This window comes from Electrona antarctica (assembly GCF_951216825.1).
Source record: "Electrona antarctica genome assembly, chromosome: 9".
NCBI lineage: Eukaryota > Metazoa > Chordata > Actinopteri > Myctophiformes > Myctophidae > Electrona > Electrona antarctica.
The window spans coordinates 8681930-8706487 of record NC_136790.1 but is presented as its reverse complement, the minus strand read 5'-3'; the positions used below and the strand labels follow the sequence as shown (position 1 = coordinate 8706487).

At 42.8% G+C, this 24558-nt stretch overlaps 1 protein-coding gene across 5 annotated transcripts in view; it reads right to left on the bottom strand.

The window, feature by feature from the left end:
• Nucleotides 1–24558, bottom strand: part of cita (citron rho-interacting serine/threonine kinase a) — an 84538-nt gene that overhangs the window by 38098 nt on the left and 21882 nt on the right. For all 5 annotated transcript variants that reach the window (XM_079510095.1, XM_079510097.1, XM_079510096.1 and 2 more), the window contains exons 14-27: nucleotides 23060–23230; nucleotides 22527–22580; nucleotides 22062–22115; nucleotides 16526–16663; nucleotides 16019–16144; nucleotides 15549–15644; nucleotides 15291–15407; nucleotides 12775–12884; nucleotides 6918–7092; nucleotides 6351–6548; nucleotides 3978–4031; nucleotides 2341–2538; nucleotides 1759–1952; nucleotides 519–654 (exon numbers count right to left, since the gene is read on the bottom strand). In XM_079510095.1, the coding sequence (XP_079366221.1) occupies nucleotides 519–654; nucleotides 1759–1952; nucleotides 2341–2538; nucleotides 3978–4031; nucleotides 6351–6548; nucleotides 6918–7092; nucleotides 12775–12884; nucleotides 15291–15407; nucleotides 15549–15644; nucleotides 16019–16144; nucleotides 16526–16663; nucleotides 22062–22115; nucleotides 22527–22580; nucleotides 23060–23230 (1821 nt within the window). The remainder of the gene's footprint in view (nucleotides 1–518; nucleotides 655–1758; nucleotides 1953–2340; nucleotides 2539–3977; nucleotides 4032–6350; nucleotides 6549–6917; nucleotides 7093–12774; nucleotides 12885–15290; nucleotides 15408–15548; nucleotides 15645–16018; nucleotides 16145–16525; nucleotides 16664–22061; nucleotides 22116–22526; nucleotides 22581–23059; nucleotides 23231–24558) is intronic.

Here is a 24558-nt window from a genome sequence, read left to right as displayed (position 1 = left end):
TAATATTTGTGTTGCCACAAATTTACGTCCTATTTGGCGGACATTTGACCTAATTTCTCCCTTCATTGTCAATGGCAAATATGAGACGTGTGTGGACAAAAGCTGTATATAGGAGCGCCCCTCAAAAAGAAAAAGAAAGATGGCAATATCAGATATTAAAGCACTGAGAAAACTGTTGCGCCTTTCGTCGTCCTTTTTCTTTCCAAACTTGACTACGGTAGCGGTGGTCTCAAAAACATAAGGGAAACTTTGACAGGAAAAGACACGCTCACCGTATAGAAGTAAAACTCCTTAAACTGAGACTTAGAAAGATATTTTTTCTTTATTTTAACATGCTCAAAGTGCTCGTGCTCAAAGTGCAATTAAAAAGCGTCAGTGGTATATTATCATATAGCACTGACGAAGGTCCTAGGACCGAAACGTTTGCTTTTTCCTGTCAAAATATCAGATATTACAAAGTGATTTGCAGTCTAGAAGAATGTGAGTTAACTTGACAAAATGATAGATGTGTGACTTACTGTATCAGAGAGGCTTTCGGCCTTGAGTCTCTGCTCCTTCAGGGCCTGCTGCAAGGCCATTATCTCAGCTTTGTGCTCTCGGACCGCCAGCTCTACTGCCTGCCGAGACTCGCTACTGCGCTGGTCGGCACGGATCCTACACATAGAATCAGAAATATTCTTAGCAATTATACTCTCTATTTAAATTATCTGAGGATCTGTTTACTGTAATGGCCAAGTCTCACTCAACTAATGTTTGAATATATGTTCAAATCATTAGAGGCCATGATCATAGAACAGAAAACCATAACTAAACATACTGGCTAGTGGCTAAGTTTTCACTCTTGTTCACAGGTCCAATTTGCAGGTGTATTTAGTCATTCCACAATTTAAGACCAGTTCCCTTACAAAATTAAACCATTTCGCTTTCTTTTTGACAGGAACAATTTGGCCAACCAATTACTGTAATATGAACTATTTGGTCAAACCAACACAAGAACACTGGCTTTGAATGCATCATATATTTAATATTTCATCATTTCGTTTTCAGTCTGTCTGTCTGTCTGTGTGCCCTATTCAGTCTACTATGTGGTTATCCAAGGAAGAGACACACATAATATTTGTTTGCAGGTTAGACGTGGCTGTCATTCGTCAGCCTTGCTCACGGAAGGTGCTGACGGGAGGTTTTGTTAGCACCTGCATGGAACTCAGTGACAGCAGTGCTCTGGGGAGTTGACAGCAGAGGGCTGGGGAGTACAGCAGAGGGCTGGGGAGTACAGCAGTGCACTGGGGAGTTGACAGCAGAGGGCGGCAGTTTACCACCTGAAACTAGACACCAAAGTCTCTTCCATAATGCCAGGAAATTAAATCCTTGTAAATGTTTCACAAATTAAGAAGATTTCCAAAAAGATGGCAATTGTTAATCCAATGTGTGTTTCTGTCAACACATTTTCTGAATATGCACAACAAGATTAAGCAAATGTCATAAGAGCTCTATATGAGATGTACACCACTATTGATTGTGGACTGTGAAGATGGGAGATACTGTAAACTGACTGTCTTTCACTTTTATCAAAACAAGACCATTTCTTGCCCCTACTCACAATTCCCTGGCACATTTTCCTTTTCAAGTGTTTCCATCAGGCTTACACACCTCCACAAGTCTAAATTTATGTCAAAACAAGTGGGGATGGTGCTTCCGTCGTTTTGTCTATAATTAACTGTTTAGTTTGTGCATGCGCGTGTAAATGCGAGTGTCTACCTATTCTGCTTCTCGTTGTCAAGCAGCCTCTGCATTTCCCTGGTGCGTCTCTCGGCCTGGCTCTTCTCATCCTCCAGCGCAGATCTCCAGGCCTCCCACTGTCTCTCCTTCTCCAGCAGTTCATCATTCAGGGCATCCAGCTCCACCACCTGCTCCTCCAACATGCTGCAGCTAGTCTTCAGCGTCTCAATGGTCTGCGTGGAACACCACCACACTTAAAACCAGGGCTAGAACAGTTCATCAAACTAATTGATTTAACAAAAACTAGTTGCCCAGCGGCATTATCAATTATTGTCGATTTAAACAATCTCCATATATGCCTACAGAGTTATGGCCACCAAAACTGGTTCTGGACAACCGCCAATCTGAACAACTCGACACCGGGATCCGCACTCCCTCACGTCCCGGCAGATTCACGCGTCAAGTCGTTCGGTCAAATCCAGCACTACACTGAACAACTAAATTAAAACGAGTGAATATTTCAAAACTATAATTAACTGCCAATCTGGGGACAAAAGGTAATGTTCAGACTGTAATATGTAGTTGTACTATTTTGTGTGTGTGTGTGTGTGTGTGTGTCACCTGTTTTTGGTTATTGAGGTGCATCTCGCGGTCAGCGACCTCCCTCCGTAGGCGGTCTACGTCAAGGCTGAGCTGCAGCCGATCCTCCCTGTCGTCCGAGGCCTCGTCCAGCTGCTTGGACAGGTAGAAGTTCTGACGGTTGAGCTCAGCGTTCTCCTGGCTCAGCTGTGTGAGCTGCTCTTCCAGGTCTGTGATCACCTGAGGCCACACACACACAGATAGTAAAATAATGAATAATAATGAATTGCATTTTTATAGCGCTTTTCCAAGTGCTCAAAGCGCTTTACAATGGTTCATTCATTCATACATTGGGAGGTGAAGCGGCGAACAGTCAACACCAGCGTCCTCACTTCCCACATTCACACAGCTCACACCGACCAACTCATTGGAGGCAATGTAGGGTTCAGTGAATTGCCCAAGGACACTTCGACATGTGGACAGGAGGAGCCGGGATTCGAACCGCCGACCCAGGGGATCATTGGACAACCTGCTCTACCTCTTGAGCCACAGCCGCCCTACTGCTAATGGGCTCTAGTATGCACACACGCACTTTTGGAAAGAACTTGGGCCCCTTCCCTACTTCCTTTACAGGTGTTATACCGATGATTCTAATGAAGGCTCTGTTCCATTCTGGTCAAACAGAGTCAAGGTGCTGCTGTTGTGCGTGTTGGCTCACTGGAACACTGCTACACCAGTGGGTCTCAAAGTGTCCTTGAGTGGGTTCCAAATGGCCCTGTACGGGTCTGTAACTCTGAGATTGTACAAATGGAACTGTAAGGGTCCATTTGGTTTGTACACTCTCAGAGTTATGGGGGTCCTTGAAATTAAAACATCTTAAAACCACTGTACACTAAATGGAACAGAGCCTTAATTAGTATAATCGTTAACACCTGTGAAGGAAGTAGGGAAGCAGCCCGGAAGTAGGAAGAGTTATTCTGTGTATATATAGGCAGCGGATGGTAAATCCTAGAACCTGACGTAATTTTACAAGTAACTGCACAGTAGGGCAATAATAAATTACAGATTTACAATGCTATTGATAACTGTTATACACCGATGTTCAGGTATTGAGCTCAAAGCTACATAATGTTTTCAATATCAGTTTTCTTTGCTTGATAGAAAACAAAAATGTGCAGCGTCATCCGACTATTCTATTACAACCGCTACAATACCTTTGTTATACTAAAACCATGAAGTCAAGACCAAAGCATGTCATCAGAGCATCACAACGGTGTGTGCCCCCAGAGCATGATGAGTGACCCTGTATAAACCCAGGCCGTGGGGGGGGCCATATGAACTTGTCTAAACAGTGACTGGCATGTGGATACAATCTCTCTAGGGGTAAGGAAGCAAAAGGCTAGATATGACACATGGGTTGACACTAGTGCAGAAGCATCAACATTAGCTGTGCCAAGCCGACGCAGATGCCGCAGAGTGGAAGACGGCAATATATATCATGTGAGTGCATCAAGTATGCAAACTGTGGCAAGGTTTAGATTCAGTGAAATCTGTGTTGTCTTGGCTTGTGTTACTACTGTTACTACAAACAACTTAAGTGCCATAAATACACAATGTGTTACAATGAAAACCATCCTGCCAAATGAGAGAAGAGACAAAAAGGACGTAGCAGTACTTACAGAGCAGCTGTCTCGCAGGGCGTCAAATTTGCGCTGAATTTCATCCCTGTGACTCTGTGAAGAAGAAGGGGGGGACATAACTTTATAATTATTAATTCAAATTAAAAAGTGAATAGACCGATTAAGTGTAAAATGGTAAGCGACATTCCAATATATAATATATATATAATCCAAGGCATGCAGAGAATATGTGGATACACAAATTGTCGACCGTGCAAGCAGAAGAACATATCCTGTCAAACAGGTTAATTTATTAGAGCGACAAAGACCAGGTGCTCGATGGAGGTGCAATAAAAGTTTTGGCTGTTTTTAACTTTTCTAAATAAAGTACCTTGATTTTATCCACCCTCTCCTCATTTTGACCTTTTTGAGTGCTCGGATTGCTGCCTTTTTTCAGGTTAATGTATTAACTACGCCCCATTACAGCCACGGATATCATGTTATAAAGGATGATGTTATAAAACATTGTTTCCTTTCAGTGCTATATTAATGATAAGTGTACATGGCACCCAGACCTACTCAACTACCACAACTGAACAGAGCAGGCAGTGGCCTTTCGACAGGTCCAGGAGGTGCAGTTTGGCTGAACCCAGAAGAGTAAAGCCACAACTGAACAGAGCAGGCAGTGGCCTTTCGACAGGTCCAGGAGGTGCAGTTTGGCTGAACCCAGAAGAGTAAAGGCCACAGCATAACCCACCCGAACAAGACCTTCGTTCTGCTAGAGTAGGTCAATGAGATAGCATCATAAGAACAAGAACTGCGGCAGAGCCTTTCTGAACTTTTCTAACTAGCCAAAAAAAATGCTCTTACCCGAACATTGTTCGTGATTGGTCAGACACTCGAAGCGCTCATGATTTGTATTGTTTTATACAGTCTATCAGCAACGTGCCATGGACCGTTTTGAAGAAACGCTGGCCAAGTATAATCCCATTCTGAGCGACTAAATACATCCAGATGGCAATGAATTAATGGAGTGCGATAGCCCACACTTTCTCCACTGTGTCTGTCGTCAGAAATGGTTGACATCTCTGAGACAAATGACATCAAGGCATGTCAGAGGTTGATGAAAACAAACAGCGGAGCTTCAGTGGCTCGAGCAGCAGTCTTGCTAGGTTGAGTACAGACTACAGAGTGGGCGGGGTCTAGTGTTCAGAACTCAAAATTGATATTAGGAGGATGTATAAAATGAATTTTCCCTTGGCTCGCAGAGCTCAGCCAGGCCTACTAACGCTGAACAAAGCTATATTTTCCTTTGAAGTATAATGCTGCAGCCATAAGGCAAAGAGATTTTCATTCTTATTTACTTAGGGTATTTTAGGCTGATATGTGTGTTTTAAGTACTAAATGTTGTGACCTCTCCCTTAACACAGATTGGCCATCAAAAACGCTCATTTTGATTAGAATCTTAATCTGTGATTTTTATTCAGAGATAAAGGGGGGGGGGAGATTTCGGCTACCGTTGGAGTCAATGAGGGGGGAATGATAATGCTGGTGCACCATCGACTTCCGGGTTTTTCGTTGCGCAACACAGACGCTCAAAGACAGTAGTATAACGCCCTCTGATATTGAATGAATATAAAGCATTAAAAGACGAAGACCTCCGTCTAGGGAAGCCGACGGTTGGATTTGAAAAGACGGAGATCTCCGTTTTGGGCAGTCAAGTGGCTAGGAAGATGCGATCATGAGATGGTTTGCGATATAGTAAGGGCATTTTATCAGGTATTTGACCAATCTGGGAACTAAATCGTTACCAAGAAATTTCTTGACCAATGTGTTTCTAAAGGAGTCTAATAACATATACTAAAAGTTTGAAATTCAACTCCTGTGGGAAATTGAGTTATTAGCATAATATGAGACCATACCCATAACATCCTATATAAGGCAAAAAAGTCCAAATTTCATCATTCTTTAAGTAGCATGTGACATATGAAACTAGGGGGTTTTCATGATTCTGAATCCATTCCAAGCATTAGTTTTGCACAAAAAACACTCCTTGGGCTAAATTAGGCCATATCCACTTGACCAAATGTGCTGACCTCATCACGTTTGTGAGGCCGTTTTCCTCCCAAGGAGTGTTTTTTGTGCAAAACTAATGCTTGGAATGGATTCAGAATCATGAAAACCCTATAGTTTCATATGTCACATGCTACTTAAAGAATGATGAAATTTGGACTTTTTTGCATTATATAGGATGTTATGGGTATGGTCACATATTATGCTAATAACTCAATTTCCCACGGGAGTTGAATTTCAAACTTTTAGTACATGTTATTAGACACCTTTAGAAACACATTGGTGAAGAAATTTATTGGTAACGATTTAGTTCCCAGATTTTCATAGATTTCTCTTACTAATAGTTCTCTCTCGTCTCACCCTGAGAGCAGTGATCTCCTCTTCAGCTTCGGCGGTGGTCTCCTCCAGCTCAGTCTTGGCCCGCTGCAGTTGGCTCTCCAGGGCGTGGCGTGCGGCCTGCAGCCCACTGATCTGAGACTCGCGCTCCTGCAGAGACAGGTTCAGCTCAGACACCTGCTGCTTGATCTCCAGCTTCTGCTCCTCGTGTTCCAGGCCCATCTGCAAGTCAAACAAGACCACAGAGAAGCCTTTGATACTGCAGCGACAGCCCAAGTAAGACATTGTGTGTATGCTATTTTCTATGCATTTTGCAACTTGAACTCTATCCATTGATATATTTGTAAAGATATTTCGTGGGCTTTTTCTGCCTTTATTGATAGTCAGTGAGATTGTGAGAAAGAGACTTGAAACTTGGAAAGCGAGTAAAGAGTAAGGAGTAAGCAGCAAGAAAAAGTCAGAGAAACAAATTAGGAAGAATTACGTACACATCAACTAAATCATATATAGACAATGAGGAAGGAATGAACCCAAACAAAACGGATTATGCCACTGTATAAAATAAACCCACTTGACTCCCCATCTCCTCACCTCCCGTATCCTCGTCTCCAGCTCCATTAGCCGACTCCTCTTGCTTTGTTCTTGCTGACTAATCTTTTCCAGATGTTCTTCCAGTTTGGCATTCTGGGCCTCCAGTTTGCCCGCCTGAGACTCCAGGTAGAACTTCTGCTGCCGGAGCTCTGAGATCATCTCCTCCTGGGCTTTCCTGACAGGAAAATGTAAACAAAATAAAAAAAGATGGCCTGGGCTCAATGGTCCAGGCACCTTGGCTGGTAATCCAGTCTGGCAGTGTGCCGCGGGTTCGACTCCCGATCCCGACGGCCTTTACTGCATGTCTTCCCCCCATCTCTCTCCCCATTTCCTGTCAGCCTACTGTCTGTCCCTCCATAAAAAATATATAAAATAAAGCCTAAAAGCCACAAAAAAAAAACGTTTAAAATAAAAAAGATGACATATTTTGATAAAAAACAATAATACGGACCTCTGAAAATGATAATGATAATGAACTTTATTTATATAGCACTTTTCAGAGCAAGGCTCCAAAGTGCTGTACAGTACAAGGTTAAAAAACAAAACAAAAACAGAAACAACATATAGCAAGTCACAATCAAGAGCAGTTTAAAAGCGAGAAACACAAAGGGAAAAAAGACACACAAAAAATATATATATCAACAGTTGGAAATGTACAGTCTCCTATAGCAAGGGAAAAAAACATTCTATGTAGAGGTGAGTCTTTAAAAGTGACTTGAACACAGGCACAGATGGTGCTAGCCTTACATGCACCGGTAGAGCATTCCACAATCTGGGCGCCCGGGCGGCAAAGGCCCGATCACCTCTGGTGACTAGGTTCGTCCTAGGGACCTCAAGTAGGGCCCTCTCCGATGATCTGAGGATGCGTTCAGATCTCGGTGGGGACAGCATTTCAAAGATGTAGGTAGGGGCCAGCCCATTTAGGACTTTATATGTAAAAAGTCGAATTTTGAAATCGCATCTGGCGCTCACAGGCAGCCAGTGCAGAGTGGCAAGTACTGGTGTAATATGGTCTCTTTTCTTAGTGTTGGTAAGCAGTCGGGCAGCAGAATTTTGGATTAACTGTAGGCGGGATGTGGTTTTCTTACTAAGGCCGGAGTAGAGGGAATTGCAGTAGTCAAGGCGTGATGAAATGAGGGCATGTATGACTATCTCGAGGTTTGGAGGTGACAGGAAAGGCTTGATTTTTGCGATGTTTCTTAGTTGGAAGTAGCATGATTGTACGACTGTTGTTACCTGTTTGTTAAAAGTTAAGTCTGAGTCAAAAATCACACCGAGATTGCGAGCTGCAGGTGTAACATTTGAGGAAAGGGAACCAAGTTGTGAGTGTAATAGGAGAGTTGAAGTAGGGGGGCCGAATAAAATTATCTCTGTTTTGGACTGGTTTAGTTTAATTCTGTGTCATCCAGGCCTTGATGTCAGAGAGACAGGCCAAAAGAGGTGACATGTTGCCGGAGCCGGGTTTTAATGGAAAGTATAGCTGGGTGTCGTCCGCGTAGCAGTGAAAGTTTATATTATGGGTGCGAATGATGTTGCCAATGGGAAGCATATAAATACTGAAAAGGAGTGGCCCTAGGATTGAACCCTGTGGGACTCCGCAGGTGAAGGGGGCCCAAGAGGAGGAGGCCTCTCCAATAGTGTGAGACAAACTCCTACCCCTAAGGTAGGAGCTCAGCCAGGAGAGTGCCAGGTCATTAATCCCAACCCAGTGCTCCAGTCTCTCTATTAAAATGTGGTGATCAACCGTATCGAAAGCGGAGCTGAGATCCAACAAAAATAAAACTGAGCAGTCCCCAGAGTCAGCCGCAAGGAGGTCATTTGTGACCTTTAAAAGAGTAGTCTCAGTGCTATGGAGGGTGCGGAAACCAGATTGGAATTTTTCAAACGTACTGTTAAAATTCATAAAATAAATCAATTGGTTAGAAACCACTTTCTCTAAAACTTTAGATAAAAAAGAGAGTTTTGAAATAGGTCTAAAATGGTTTAAGATGAGGGGGTCCAAGGAAGGTTTTTTCAGTAGGGGCTGCACCAGGGCATGTTTAAGGCTACTTGGGAAAACGCCTGTGGCCAGGGAACAGTTTAGAATTGATAGAATATCAGGGCCAATGGTTTTGAGGACCTCTTTCAGGAATGTGGTGGGGATGATGTCTAGTGGGGATGATGTCTAATGGGCATGAGGATGATTTCATTTGTGATATTGTCTGTTGGAGTGTTGCTAGTGAAATTTGTTGAAATGAGGTGTTGCCTGTCCACCAGGGTAGTGGTGGACAGTTATCAGGGGCTCTAGGAACTGGGGGAAGATTCTGTCTTATTCCTTCAACCTTATTGATGAAGTGAAGGAGGAACTCACACCTTTCTGAGGAGGCCTCCAGAGGCTGACTGGGCAGTGGGCTGATTACAGAGTTGATTGCATTAAACAGAATTCTGGAATTGTGGGAGTGAGAGGTGATGAGATTGGAAAAATAGCTGTTTCTAGCATCCTTTACTGCAGATTGATAACTGGCCATCAATTCCCCGAGATGGTCATGGGAGTCTATTTTTCTTCCATTTTCTTTCAGCCTGTCTGCATTTCCTTTTGATGTCTCTGGTCTGATCATTTTGCCAGAGCATGGATTTTTGCTTGGCGTATTTGATTTTAAAAGGTGCAATAGAGTCGAGGATATGTGAGCAGGTGCTGTTAAAATCATCAACTAAAACATCAACTGACAGTGGTGGGTGCATGGTGGTATTGGCTGTGGTAGCTGAAAAGGCCTGATGAAATTGACTGGAATTGGAGTTGAATGTCCGGGATCGGGAGGATATACGTGGCAGAGGAGCAGGAGGAGGCAGCATGGTGTGGAAAAATACAGCTTTGTGGTGTGAGGGAGGAAAATCTAGAATATTTAAGTTAACCAGGGACACGCCATGAGTGAGCACAAGGTCAAGGGTGTGTCCCAATTTGTGGGTGGGACCATTTACGTGCTGTATCAGGTTAAAGGATTCATAAAGATTAATAAAGGCGGTAACAAACGTGGAGGAAGGACAGCAGACGTGAGTATTGTAGTCGCCCGTCAGGATAACACTGTACGGCTGGGCCATAATAATTGATAAAAGCTCAGAGAATTCCTCTAGGAACCCGGCCACGCGTTTTGGTGGCCTGTAGATTAAGGCACATAAAATAGGGGTCTTACCATTAATAATAAAACAAAATAATTCGAAAGTGGAATAGCTGCCAAAGTCGACAGGGGAGCATTTAGTGATGTTTCTGCACACTATTGCTAGACCACCGGCATGGCCCGATCTAGGGTGGTTAAAATATGAAAACTCGGGTGGGCAGGTCTCTTTGAGAGTTGGAGAATCGCCTGGACCCAACCATGACTCTGTAATCATAAATATATCTGTATTTGAGGACATAATAAGATCTCTGCAAATGAAAGACTTGTTGTGAGAGATCTAACATTTAACAGGCACATGATGAGAGGTGCAGTGACAACTGGTGGTGAAAAGACTAAATAGAATATATTTTCGATGTAATGTGCTGCAGTAGAATCAGCTTACATAAGAGCCCAACAATGCATTATTAAGGGACCAAGCCCAAAGAGACTTCTTGGTCCATTATTGTATTCGTCTGATTTTAGGTAGCCAAGCCGTCAATAGAACTTTGATACGCGTCTCCTCATGCCGAACAACTTTCGTGTTCTGACTTTTGACCTCTGACCTTTAGTTCTCCCACCATTTGAATTATATGAGAAACAGTTCAAATCGATCTCCTCCTGGGATCTTTGATCAAAATGCATGAAACTTGTTACACGTGAACTTGTGACCAATATCTAAAAACTGGTGTCTTGTTTTTGTTTTTTAAGTTTAAAAATGAAGCTTTTATGAGCCAATGAATATTGCAGTTTTATGAAAATTCTTCTTCTGCCCCTAATACATACTGTACATGCAGAGCCACATGTTTATGAAACATGTAGCCAAATAGCACTGAAACTAGTCTTACTCCAGTTGAACTGCCTGTTCAAACCTTTGAACAGGCATAACTCATGCCTCATCTAACATGGTTGGCATCAACAGTACAATTACTACTAATATTATAATGGCTTGATGCACAAAATGTCTAGTTGCCAGGCCTATTGCTTTTCTCCTTGGTCCCGTCTTATCGCTGCTTGCAGCTATATTTAATTATTGGAACTGGTGTATGGCTGCCAGCTGATGAGAGCGAAGGCAGAATTTGAAATGGAAATGTCTTGGTTGACTTCAGCTAACTGAATGTTCAGCCTTTTGATTAAAGTTGCATTTTTGTATGCGCCAGGCATGGTCTTCTACAATTTCAAATATTACACAGGTTACATTTGTCAAAGGAAAAACTCAACAGAATGTATCCAAATGTGAATCCAGCCTGCGACAGATGTGGCCAGTCGCCGGCCACTCTAGCTCATATGTTCTGGCACTGCACTAAACTAACATCATATTGGCAAAGTATATTTAAATCACTGTCAGACATTGTTGGAAAACCTTTTGACCCGGATCCACTGACAGCAGTTCTAGGAGTTAAAAGCCCCGGGGTCAAATTGTCTACTTTCCAATATAACATGGTCAAATATGTGACTCTACTGTCTCGCAGACTGATACTGTTGAATTGGAAGCAAGCACAGGTTCCGACTCACACTACACTTATGAAAGATGTTATGCACTATTTGCAATTGGAAAAGATAAAGTTTGAATTGAGAGGGAGTGAAGATAGATTTTACCAGACATGGCAACCCTTCATTTACACTACCTGTCGCTATTCTTTTTTTCATTTTATGTCACTTAATTACTCATTATCTGTCAATGATATTCTGAAGTTATGTCATAATACAAAATGCCAAAAACAGTATTAAAAAAAGAAAAAAAAAAGAAAAAGTTGCATTTTAGTTTCCTGGAGGTTTGTTCACAAGGGAGATACTGATCAGTAGTGCTTCTAAGCCTATCATAATACAGTAAATAATTTCATACATTTTCTAATATTTTCCAAAAATAGCGGAAATCTACAAAGCTTACAAAGCGTTGCATCGTACGTGGCACTATTTATATTTTGTTTGAATGTATAAATGTTATTTTCCTATCTGCTCTGTGAAATGTAGTTTAAGGAGCCTAAATCCAAACCAAATTCTTTATTTATTCTTTATTACAATTAATTGCGAGCGAAGGTCGCATTTACTATGAAATCCTGCGTCTCGCGTCTGTCACACCACCATATATGGTTGGCAATCCATCATGCCTTGTGACATCATTGAGACCCTCAGATCTCCATGGATCTGACCTCGTGACATCATGGAGACCCTTAACGCCTCCATATATGGTTATGCCTCATGACATCACGCCTCGTGACACGTCACGCCACCATATATGGCTATCTTCATCTATATGGCTATACAGTATATGAAGATCACAACACTGACCTCATCTAACCCTGGATAACCATACATGGATCATCATGATTACATGGATCATGACTGGATCATCACCTAGATCTGTATATTTGGAGCTGGCCAGCAGCTTGAGGATCTGACCTCATCAAACCCTGTACACTCAAGACACGCTTATATATGGCCAGTACAGAATTCATTCCATATGTTGATCTGACCCCCCCATGCCAAAGTGCCAGCACTCGCCCAGCAGTCTGCTGTCACCCAGGCGGATGCGTGCACGTGACGTCGCCCTTTAGGGCGAGATCGCTTCTCGCCCTCAGGGCGTCTTGACAATCAATCATCAAGTAAAATGTCATCACAGCCAGAAGTTTCACCTTTAACATGGGATACTTAAATTGGGACTAATGCTGGACGCTTGCATGAGAGGATGGCGTAGTAGGCAGAAGACCTATCAGCTCACTCACATGTTCTTCTGGGTGTAGATACTGCTGTTGGCGGCCAGCTTGTTAGCCTCTGACAGCTCCCCAATGCGCTGTTCCAGGTTCTTCATCTTGGAATCCATGGCATTGATGGTCTGAAGGGGGAGAGAGGCACAACATGGTGGAAACCACCTCCATGTAAAATGACTAATGACAAAGATGCAAGGATCTGTGTCTAAATTAATAGATTTGACTCAGAATGGCTAGTTTTGGCCACAACCGTAGGTCAATTAAGGTGTTGGAGTTGAATCTCCTACTGTTAATGTCACATCATTGTGTCTGGATTAAACATGCCTCAAGTCTACAGAGAGAGCGGGAGAGAGGGAGAGAGAGAGAGAGAGAGAGAGGAGAGAGAGAGCAACACACACACACGCACACGCACACGCGCGCGTGTGCACAGATACGTAGATAGACCGTTAGTTAGACCTGATCCAGAGGAAAATGTAGTTGTCAGAGCAGCACAACATGAGATGAGACAAAGGGTTAGGGTTAGGAAAGGGTCAAGAGCATGTAGTATAGTAATGGTAACACAAACTAAAATAGGCTATAAAAGACAACTTAAGTTAACATCTCTAAACTGGCACCTAGGTTAGTGAGGTGGGCCTAATGTATAATGAGTGGATTATATAGCTAGGAGTCGATGTCCGGTAAATAGAGGTATCATGAGCATTCTATCACCAATTAAAATAGCATGGAGGAGGGGAAGGGTGGGGGGGGCCTATGGGCCTTGGGTGGAGCGGGAGCGAAGATCCTAGATCCTGCTTGAACCCAGGATTTAAAGTAATTCTTTCTTCTTTCTTCCTATTCCCCCTCTACCCCCCCCTCTCCCCCGACACGGTCGAGGCAGATGGCCGCCCACCCTAGAGTCGGGTTCTGCCTGACGTTTCTTCCTAAAGGGGAGTTTTTAGTTACCATTGTCGCAATATTGCTTGCTCTGGGTGGATCTTTGTTGGTTGTAAAGTGTCTTGAGACAACTTGTTGTGATTTGACACTTTAATAAAATTGAATTGAATTGAAAAAAGTAATCAGTTTCTCTCATGCAACGCTTGCCCTTTGCCTTAAATGAGTGTATAATCACACACTGAACTATAGTGTTCAAACTACCAGAGAAGAATGAGCAGGTGGTAGCGTCACTGCCTGGGAAGGATCCTGGTTTGATCCATTCCCTATACTAGCTCCTCCTGCTATCATGTTGAATTGTTGGAGAACAAGAGCCTGAACCCTCAACTGCTCCTGAACCTGAACAGGTTGGTGTATTATATAAACTCACTGCCTCCGCCGTTGGTGTTTCAATGGGTGACTATTAGGCATACATTTTTACGCTTTGGATGTGAAGCACTGGATGTGAAGCACTGGATGTGAAGCACTGGATGTGAAGCACTGGATGTGAAGCACTGGATGTGAAGCACTGGATGTGAAGCACTGGATGTGAAGCACTGGATGTGAAGCACTGGATGTGAAACACTGGATGTGAAGCACTGGATGTGAAGCACTGGATGTGAAGCACTGTACTCCATTATTAAGACATTAAGAGGAACAGGCACCACAACACAGTATGAACCGTCAGTCTTAATCTTTGTGAATCCCTCATTGTGCTTTTTGTCTGTTTGTTATTATTATTATTATCATAATTATTATTACAATTATCATCTAATAGGGCTGTCAATTCTCTCTTAATTTTATTTGATCTTGATTCAAATATGATTTTTATCCAAATTTGAATCTTAATCATTATTTTGGTAACAAATACATTTATTTAATATAGCAAAGTGCAGCATCGAGTTGTTATGTAATGAGGATCAGCTCGGGAACAAGGCTAAGCCACATTTGTTTATCTAAATAGGAAATACAAAAAAAGCTTGTTAATTTTCCCTGATATATTTTGGCAGAACAATAGATGTGGAAGCCAATATATCCGTTTCCATTATTTGACATGAATTTCTTTAACAAAAAATAGCGTGATCAAACCTAGGCATAACTCGAACAGGCAGTCTCCTCAGTTTCAAGCAGAAAAGATAACAAAAATCATAGTTTGTAGTACACTTTCTTTGCAATCACACATTTTCACATAGCACAGCAATGGTGTTCTACTGGAGGCATGTTAGGGATTACCACCGTTCTCACAGTGTAATTCACATCATCTCTCTTTTCATTTTGTAAAACGGATAGGAGTTCAAATCGGGTTCAAATCTCTGGTCAGTCAGTCAGTCAGTCAGTCAGTCAGTCAGTCAGTCAGACAGTCAGTCAGTCAGTCAGTCAGTCAGTCAGTCAGTCAGACAGACAGACAGACAGACAGACAGACAGACAGACAGACAGACAGACAGACAGACAGACAGACAGACAGACAGACAGACAGACAGACAGACAACTGCAGTTACGACAAGTTACATTATATATTTCAAGTAATACTTTTTTCAATAATTTTGAGTTCTAATCTTAATGTTCATTACGACCCTAATGTATAATCCTAATCCTGAATACCAAGCAAAACCACTGCTTACAGCTTTCTGTTCGCTGATGAGCTTGCATTTCTCTCTGGCCTCCTCCTCCTGCTCGGTGCGTTTGGCTTCCAGACTGTCCTTGTCAGCCAGGTCCACCTTCATCTGGGCCTCCAGAACCTTCACACAGAACCAGGACTGTTTAGTCAACACTGTTTACGTCACATGAAATGGCTGAGTCTTCTGAATGATATTTACAGCAATGAGTTCAAATGGACGCATTTATTTGTTTAATGTACAACAGACATTACTCAGCCCTACCTTGATCTTGTCTTCATAAAGCCTTTCTTTATGAGCCAGGCTGGTTTCCATTCTCAGGGCTGTCGACTGCGTCTCCCTCAGGTTCTCTTCAAGTTCCTAGATGGGACGTTATTATTATACGAGGGTTATGGAAGACATTAAAAAAAGAAATGCTCTGAAGACATGTGACTGCTCATGCTGGCATGCAGTGCAGTTAGGAGCAGGTGTATGTTTAAGTCTATGCATGTGCCGAGTTCAGTAAGACATGTGTTCTGGGGGACTGCATAGCACAGCCTACATGCAGCTCCCTAAAGAAAAGCCCTGCATAGGGTGTGTAACGTGTGTTCCAGGATAAAAAAGGACGGAGAACAGAGGGTAGTACCCAAGGATGGATTCACCAGCCAGCCGCTAGAATGAGTGTGTGAGTGGGGGGGAGAGAAGAAGGGCACAAAGGCTAGCATTAGACGGCCTCATCTGTGGCTCCCTCTCACCAGGATCTTATCAGCCATCTGCTGGATCTGTGAGGATTTCGTCTGGATGTCATCTTTCAGCTTGTTCTCTCTTCGCTCCACCATCTCCAGTCTTTTCACCTGGTTCTCTAGGGTCTTCCTGCCCTCCTACAGTACACACACACACACACACACACACACACACACACACACACACACACACACACACACACACACACACAGATAAACAGACAAACATTAACGCTTTTAGCAAATCGATACCCAGGAACATTCTCTGGACTGTCGGTTCCAGCAATTAAACATTAAAATAAGACGGTTGGGCTTGTATGTCATGAAAATACAACTAGTATGTTAATGTAACAGTGTGACATTAACCCATTTAGGCTTTAATCTTTTTCAGTAGTTTTCCGGATTCAATTCTGTGAAGTTTCTCAGAAAGTCATCGGGTTTTAGGGCGTCTTTCATAAAACTGGCTCATGTCTAACTCTAAATGGGTTAAGCACTGTGGCATTTTGTAGAAGCTCATACCTCGGTCTCTCTCAAGCGGCGTTTGAGCGTGTCACTAGGGTCCTTGCCCTTTAGACGCTCAAGATCTCGCTCCAGCCTTTCTTTGGCCTGACGAATGTTCTGCAGCAGCTCGGTGGCTTCGGTGCTGGCTTTCACTGCCTAGAGAAGGTCAGGAGGTCAAAGACTGTTACAGTAGATCAGGGGTTCTCAACGTTTTTGGCCGGGGACCCCGAAAATGCTTTGGCAACGTCTCGGGACCCCCGCCCCGCCCCCTCCCGACCCCCAATATAAATTGACTGCTACAATAACCTTAAACCATTTTGGGTGGGAACCCCTTTTGGTGTTTTAAGCATTGTTATAATTTAGCTATTTAAAAATAGCAGATCTACAAGCTCATAGCGCGCCACCGAGTGGCGCGCTACGAGCTTGTAGGTCTGCTATTTTTGAAAAATCGTGTTTTTTTTTTGTTTTTTTTATCTTTTTTTTTATTTATTTTTTTGAAAATAATTTGTGGACCCCCTAAAATAATTTGGCGACCCCCCCGAGGGGTCGCGACCCACGGGTTGAGAACCCCTGCAGTAGATCTCAGTACAAGCTTGTTAATTTGACCGAGTGTTGGGGGGAAAAAGGTGGGTAAAGCTAAACCGTCTCAGTAGACAGACAGCATGGGAGACAAATATTTATGTGACAAAATGACAATTATGTTACTGAATTATGAAAATGACACAATTCAAAAGTAAGTTCATGTCATACTTTGTAACTTTTTAAAATAAATGAAAGTGACAATGTTTCACTGGTATATTTTTCACAGTCCGTAACCATAGAATGTGACTGACTATTAAACTGTAATTTTCATCATTCGCCATTGATCTGACATACTGTATCCATCCATGTAACATAATGTTACGTATCAATCCTTTTCTGAAATTCAGACATAATTCAGATATACATATTTGGTCAAATGGATGAGTGGTTTGCACGCTACTTTACTTATCTCTCCATTCTCACTGCTTCCGTCTGTCTTTTTTTGAGTGGTGTAAACCACTCCTACAACTGGCTTTGTTAGTTTACGTGTCTGTCTGTCTGTTTGTCTGTCTGTCTGTTCGTACCAAAAAATGAGCATGGTTGCTATGGTCACCCAGTTCACACGGGTGTGATTTCATTACGTCAGACATTACGTCAGACCACAGCTGATCAGTCTATATAAGACCTTACACCACTTTCTTCTTAATAACTGCTTTTCCATCATTTGACTTTCTGTTCCGCTACTAAATAATGTTGTTTTTCCCCTCATGACTTTTTCTTTCAATCTTGAACAAGCTGCCCTTACTGCACCTTCTCCTTTATCCATGTCTTTGAACAAGCTGCCCTTACTGCACCTTCTCCTTTATCCATGTCTTTGAACAAGCTGCCCTTACTGCACCTTCTCCTTTATCCATGTCTTGAACAAGCTGCCCTTACTGCACCTTCTCCTCTATCCATGTCTTGAACAAGCTGCCCTTGCTGCACCTTCTCCTCTATCCATGTCTTGAACAAGCTGCCCTTACTGCACTGTCTCCTTTATCCATGTCTTGAACAAGCTGCCCTTACTGCACCTTCTCCTTTATCCATGTCTTGAACAAGCTGCCCTTACTGCACCGTCTCCTTTATCCATGTCTTGAACAAGCTGCCCTTACTGCACCCTCTCCTTTATCCATGCCTTGAACAAGCTGCCCTTACTGCACCTTCTCCTTCATCCATGTCTTGAACAAGCTGCCCTTACTGCACCTTCTCCTTTATCCAAGCTGCCCTTACTGCACCTTCTCCTTTATCCATGTCTTGAACAAGCTGCCCTTACTGCACCTTCTCCTTTATCCATGTCTTTGGCTCCCTTACTGCACCTTCTCCTTTATCCATGTCTTGAACAAGCTGCCCTTACTGCACCTTCTCCTTTATCCATGTCTTTGAACAAGCTGCCCTTACTGCACCGTCTCCTTTAACCATGTCTTGAACAAGCTGCCCTTACTGCACCTTCTCCTTTATCCATGTCTTGAACAAGCTGCCCTTACTGCACCTTCTCCTTTATCCAAGCTGCCCTTACTGCACCTTCTCCTTTATCCATGTCTTGAACAAGCTGCCCTTACTGCACCCTCTCCTTTATCCATGCCTTGAACAAGCTGCCCTTACTGCACCTTCTCCTTCATCCATGTCTTGAACAAGCTGCCCTTACTGCACCTTCTCCTTTATCCAAGCTGCCCTTACTGCACCTTCTCCTTTATCCATGTCTTGAACAAGCTGCCCTTACTGCACCTTCTCCTTTATCCATGTCTTTGGCTCCCTTACTGCACCTTCTCCTTTATCCATGTCTTGAACAAGCTGCCCTTACTGCACCTTCTCCTTTATCCATGTCTTTGAACAAGCTGCCCTTACTGCACCTTCTCCTCTATCCATGTCTTTGGCTCCCTTACTGCACCTTCTCCTTTATCCATGTCTTGAACAAGCTGCCCTTACTGCACCGTCTCCTTTAACCATGTCTTGAACAAGCTGCCCTTACTGCACCTTCTCCTCTATCCATGTCTTTGAACAAGCTGCCCTTACTGCACCTTCTCCTTTAGCCATGTCTTGAACAAGCTGCCCTTACTGAACCTTCTCCTTTATCCATGTCTTGAACAAGCTGCCCTTACTGCACCTTCTCCTTTATCCATGTCTTTGAACAAGCTGCCCTTACTGCACCTTCTCCTTTATCCATGTCTTTGGCTCCCTTACTGCACCTTCTCCTTTATCCATGTCTTGAACAAGCTGCCCTTACTGCACCGTCTCCTTTAACCATGTCTTGAACAAGCTGCCCTTACTGCACCTTCTCCTCTATCCATGTCTTTGAACAAGCTGCCCTTACTGCACCTTCTCCTTTAGCCATGTCTTGAACAAGCTGCCCTTACTGCACCTTCTCCTTTATCCATGTCTTTGAACAAGCTGCCCTTACTGAACCTTCTCCTTTATCCATGTCTTGAACAAGCTGCCCTTACTGCACCTTCTCCTTTATCCATGTCTTTGGCTCTGGCATCTCCAGTCTTTGCATTCCTTCCTTCTCTCTCTTTACAGTTGGGTGCCACCGATATTGTCCCTTATCATTTGACCCATTTAGGCCTGACCTCAAAATTTTACAAAAATCCTTCTAAATCCTTTTCACGATTTAAAAAAAATAGCAGACCTACAAGCTCGTAGCGCGCCACTCGGTGGCGCGCTATGAGCTTGTAGATCTGCTATTTTTCAATAGCTAAATTGTAACAGGACAATATTGATGGCCTCCAACTGTATCTCTTCAACTGCTGTCTTGAATTGGGGCCACAGAGTTAAAATCTGAGACAAAGTTATATACTGGTGCTGTAGTTAAAGTTAAAGTATCTGAGAGGATGGCCATGGAGTTCAAGTCAGCCAATAATATGGTGAGGCTAATTTATAGTAAGCAGAAAACGCCAACAAGCCAGTTCAAATTATACTTCTACAGATTAAACAGGAAAATGGATTGGGTGTCTGCACATAATTGCAGTAAGTAATAATTAGCATGTGAAGCTTTGGGGACAGAGCCTTCAGTGTGGCAGCCCCCACCCTGTGGAACTCTATCCCAAGGGAGATTTGCCACACTTGAAATCTGGATTCTATTATGGCTACTTAAAAAAAAAGACATCTATCACTCAGGCCTGCCCTAAAGCAACTACCGGTAGTTGTTTGTTTTGATTATTTGTATGTTGGTTGTTCATTGTCTTTCTATCTATAAATGTACAAGCTGCTGCCATTATTATTATTGTTATTATTCTCTGCACCAATTTATCATTTAGTACAGCATGTTGCAAAATATTGCATAATCTTTTCTAAAGAAGGCTATCTGTCTCGTCTGTCATGTGCCTGTGAAGGCAGCAGTCCAGGCAATGGAAATACTTTGTTGTTTTTTATCCTGGCCAATAATGAGTGGGGTGGTACTTTGAAGACTGCTCATAATGACAGACCTTTATACACAGTATAAATATGCAACCACTCCTGTGTCCCTGGCTGTGTCTCTGGCTGTGTCCCTGGCTGTGTCCCTGGCTGTGTCCCTGGCTGTGTCCCTGGCTGTGTCCCTGGCTGTGTCTCTGGCTGTGTCCCTGGCTGTGTCTCTGGCTGTGTCCCTGGCTGTGTCCCTGGCTGTGTCCCTGGCTGTGTCCCTGGCTGTGTCCGAGCACGAAAATAGCGTTTGGTTGGTTTTCATCACCAAGTGTCACTGTTGTGCAGCCTAATACACACACACACACACATATTAACTTTGATGATTTTGGGTGTGACAGTACTTTACAGTGACAGTACAGTACAGTAGAGGGACCCCCACATGGTAACTGTCCTTTCTCAACCGTTTCGGACACGCGGCGGCTCGCCGGAACCGGCCCAGCCCCCTGGGCGCGTTCCTGGGGGACCCCACACGGAGTTGCACCACTCACTTCACACGGGTGTGTTTTTTGTAGTTTTGCAGCAGCTACAAACGTCAGATGCATCTTTGTGTTTTCATTGACAATGAATGGCAGACTGTATGTATATGTGCATCTGCCCGTGTGTGTGAACGCAGCATTAAGGCTGTGATTGCACTGGGAAGCTTAAAGCAAGGTGTAAATGTGTGTAACTGTAATTGTGAAGTAGAGCGCTGCTGAGAAAGAGCATCTATATTTCATACTCTGCAAACCTTCCCTGGAAATGAAGGTTTAAACGATATCCCCTTTTCATTATTATTATTCTAACCAGTTTAGGAATGTTATAAAATCCATGTTCAAGCCCAGGCATGAGGTATCAATGCCATTTCTAAACTAAAGAGGTGGGTAGTGGTGCAATGGGGGTGGGCTTGCTGACGTGAAAAAAGAAGCACTCAAACGTTCCTAGCTTGTGTTGTGTCTGTTGTTGTGAGAGACATGATGACTCATTTGAATGTGTTCTATTGTCCACTTCTAGGGTCTTACTGGTCGCCCTGGAGATGCCGGTCCTCAAGGCAAAGTCGGACCTTCTGTAAGTGCACTAATGCATGCTGTGATGTCATTGTCATTATTATTATTACCTTCTGTAAGTGCACTAATGCATGCTGTAACATAAATTATTGTTTTTGATTGTTACCCGGTGATATGGCACATGGTCGTGTGCCACGCACTTAGTCAATTTTAAGGTTTTACATTAAGTGTTTAACAAACAAATATTTAACAAATATTTAAGAAGTAGTGAAAACAGCGTGGCATGAAGCAACACGTTGTGAGCTCGCAGATCGGCTATTTTCACTAATTTGGGTCTAGTTTCTGTTTTGGAAAGTTTGGGAACCAACGTTAAACCCGGTGGGGTCGAAATGATCACTCCAAACCCTCCACTACACCTGTGATCCCTATATGTTCAGGCAGCAGATTACACTTAAATGCATATAAGCCGGTAGCAGAATTAGCAATGACAACAGACAAGGTTAACCATTACCAATGATTCATTAAGAACTAGTAAATGTGTATTTAATCAAAACCATCAAGGGAAATCTTTTTTATCAGAAATGGAGGTCATAAAGTCAGAAGGCACTTACCTTGGAGAGTTTGTCCTGGAGCTCTTCGATCTTCAATTGTTGTTCAGAATTGGTCTAAATAAAACAACAAGCTGAGTGAATGACAGACGAGTCTACCACAGTGTACTAGAGACACTTACTGTACATGAAGCTCTGCATTGATTTATTGATACTTTATTAACAGTTTGCAAAGACCAGCACAGGAAAGTACAGTTCAATACAAGGTCTGCTAACAGGAATAGACACCCAAGAAAGCACTATGGCTTGTTTCCATTGGGGTCCTTTGTACTCAATTCATCAAAACATTTAATGACAGACAAATGTATTACAAAGTATATTTCAGGGACCAGTTCTGAATTGCAGCCACCCCACCTGTAAGTGCTCTTATAGAGCGGTTTTGAAGGAGAGTAAGGATTCACACTTCTTTATGACTGTTGGTAGGGCATACACATTTCGGAATGAATAAATCAGCTTATTCTTACTCACCTTCTCCAGTTTGGTGAGTAGCTCCTCTACTTCAGCTTTGCCTTGCTCTCTGGCCTAAAAAATAAACAGTGCAACAAGGATACATCAAGGACACAAGGACATACAATCTCAAAAGCTACCTTTTCATGTACCGCTATTTCTCTCTAAATGGCTAGAGAGAAATTGTCTCGACTTAAATATCTCATGGAAAGGTGTACACTTGAGGTTGCGTTGTGAATAGTTATGCAAATCATTGTCCAATAGAGAAGTAGAAATATGAATGAGCAATGCCTTGCTTTTGCTAAGCATTTCTCTCGTCAATTCCCATATGACTGATCTTTAAAAAAAATAAAAAAATAAACACTCTTGTGAAGTGAGCGGTGTCTTTCATCACAATGATGACATCTGATGATGTCAACAACATGATATGATGTCACGGACATTCCATGCTCAAACGGACATACAGACATACTATACACAAAGTTGTGCATTGAAGCGGCTGATCCGCTCAAAAAAATGACGGTGGCCGCTTTCTCCATAATGTTCCAGCATACCTTCTGGATTCTCTGTTGGTATTCTACAGCCTTCCGTTTCAGCTCCTCGCTGGTCTGCCTGGAGTCTCGGAGCTCGGACTCATACAGGTCGCTGCGGCGGCGGGCGGCCGACAGGTCTTCCTCCAGCTGCCTGATGGTCTCCTCCAGCTCTTCCAGCTGAGCATGGTACTCCTGAGCAGTGGTGGGACAAGTACATGTTTTACAGTTACTTAAGTAAATGTATCAATATTGCAATATTGCAAACTCCTTCTCTTAACCCATTCAGGCCTGACGTCGAAATTTTAAAAAAAAAGTTTTCTAAATCATGACAATTTTCGGAAAGAAAAAGGCACATTTTAACGATTTTTCAAAAATAGCAGATCTACAAGTTCATAGCGCGCCACTCGGTGGCGCGCTATGAGCTTGTAGATCTGCTATTTTTCAATAGCTAAATTATAACAATGTTTAAAACACCAAAAGGGGTTCCCGCCCAAAATGGATTTAATAGCCAACGCTAAAATCTAAAATGACACAGATGCTTTCCCGGTTTCAATGGGTTAAAGTGAATGCATATGGTGGCACTGGGAACTTCATAAATGCCAACAGCTAGCCGGCAGAGAAAGAATTAAGTACAGTACGTAAGTAATAGGCACACGTTTGGCGAGGGTGCAGGTATGTGTAACGCCATACATCCACTCGGTTGAGATTCAGCCATTGGCTAGTCACTGAAGTAGTCATATTTAGACACTTGGGGCCCGATTAAGCAAGTGGAAAAACCCATGCGGTAATACAGATTTGGGCCTCGCTCTGCGCCTTTTCGTATTATGGAAGCCGTGGTGAGCGCTCACTCATATGGAATACCACGTTCCTGCATAATTTAGCATTGGGGGAGTGTCCATATGTTAATTATTTTCGCTTTGCGCTATTTGCTATTAAGCCCCTTGACCTAAAAACACTCAGCGCATACCGATTCGACCTGGGTCTGACCACGTCTTAAAAGCAAAAAGCACTGTTTGATTTTACACTTGAGCGGCTCTGGAGTGTTGCCATGTCTGTTTGCTGTTTATTATAAGCGGCTTCTTTTTCTGTAAAGTTGCTTGTAAATATTGGTAGTTGTGGTTGCTTTTCTTGTTTCTAAAGTGCTTATTTGGGCTTTTCTCCTAATGTTGTTTAAACCAGTGATCCTCACACAGCGACATTCCCATGTCAAGGACCCCCAGCATTTGCCCAGCATTTGCCCAACTAAGCCAGTGACTCCCATGACAGATTTGTGTTTTTAAATGTTTCAATAACATTTTTCAAAAATATTCCACAATTGTCACTTTTTTCAAAGATTACTTTTGAAAATAGCAGATCTACCAGCTCACAATGCATCACATTAATTCATTAAAACTATGAACTCTGACTGCAGGGGGATATATATTTATAATGATCATTATAACAATGTGCAAGAAAATATGTAAAAAGAAGGAAGAACTTTATTAATTATTTATTTGTGGACAATCAAAATATGCTGGAAA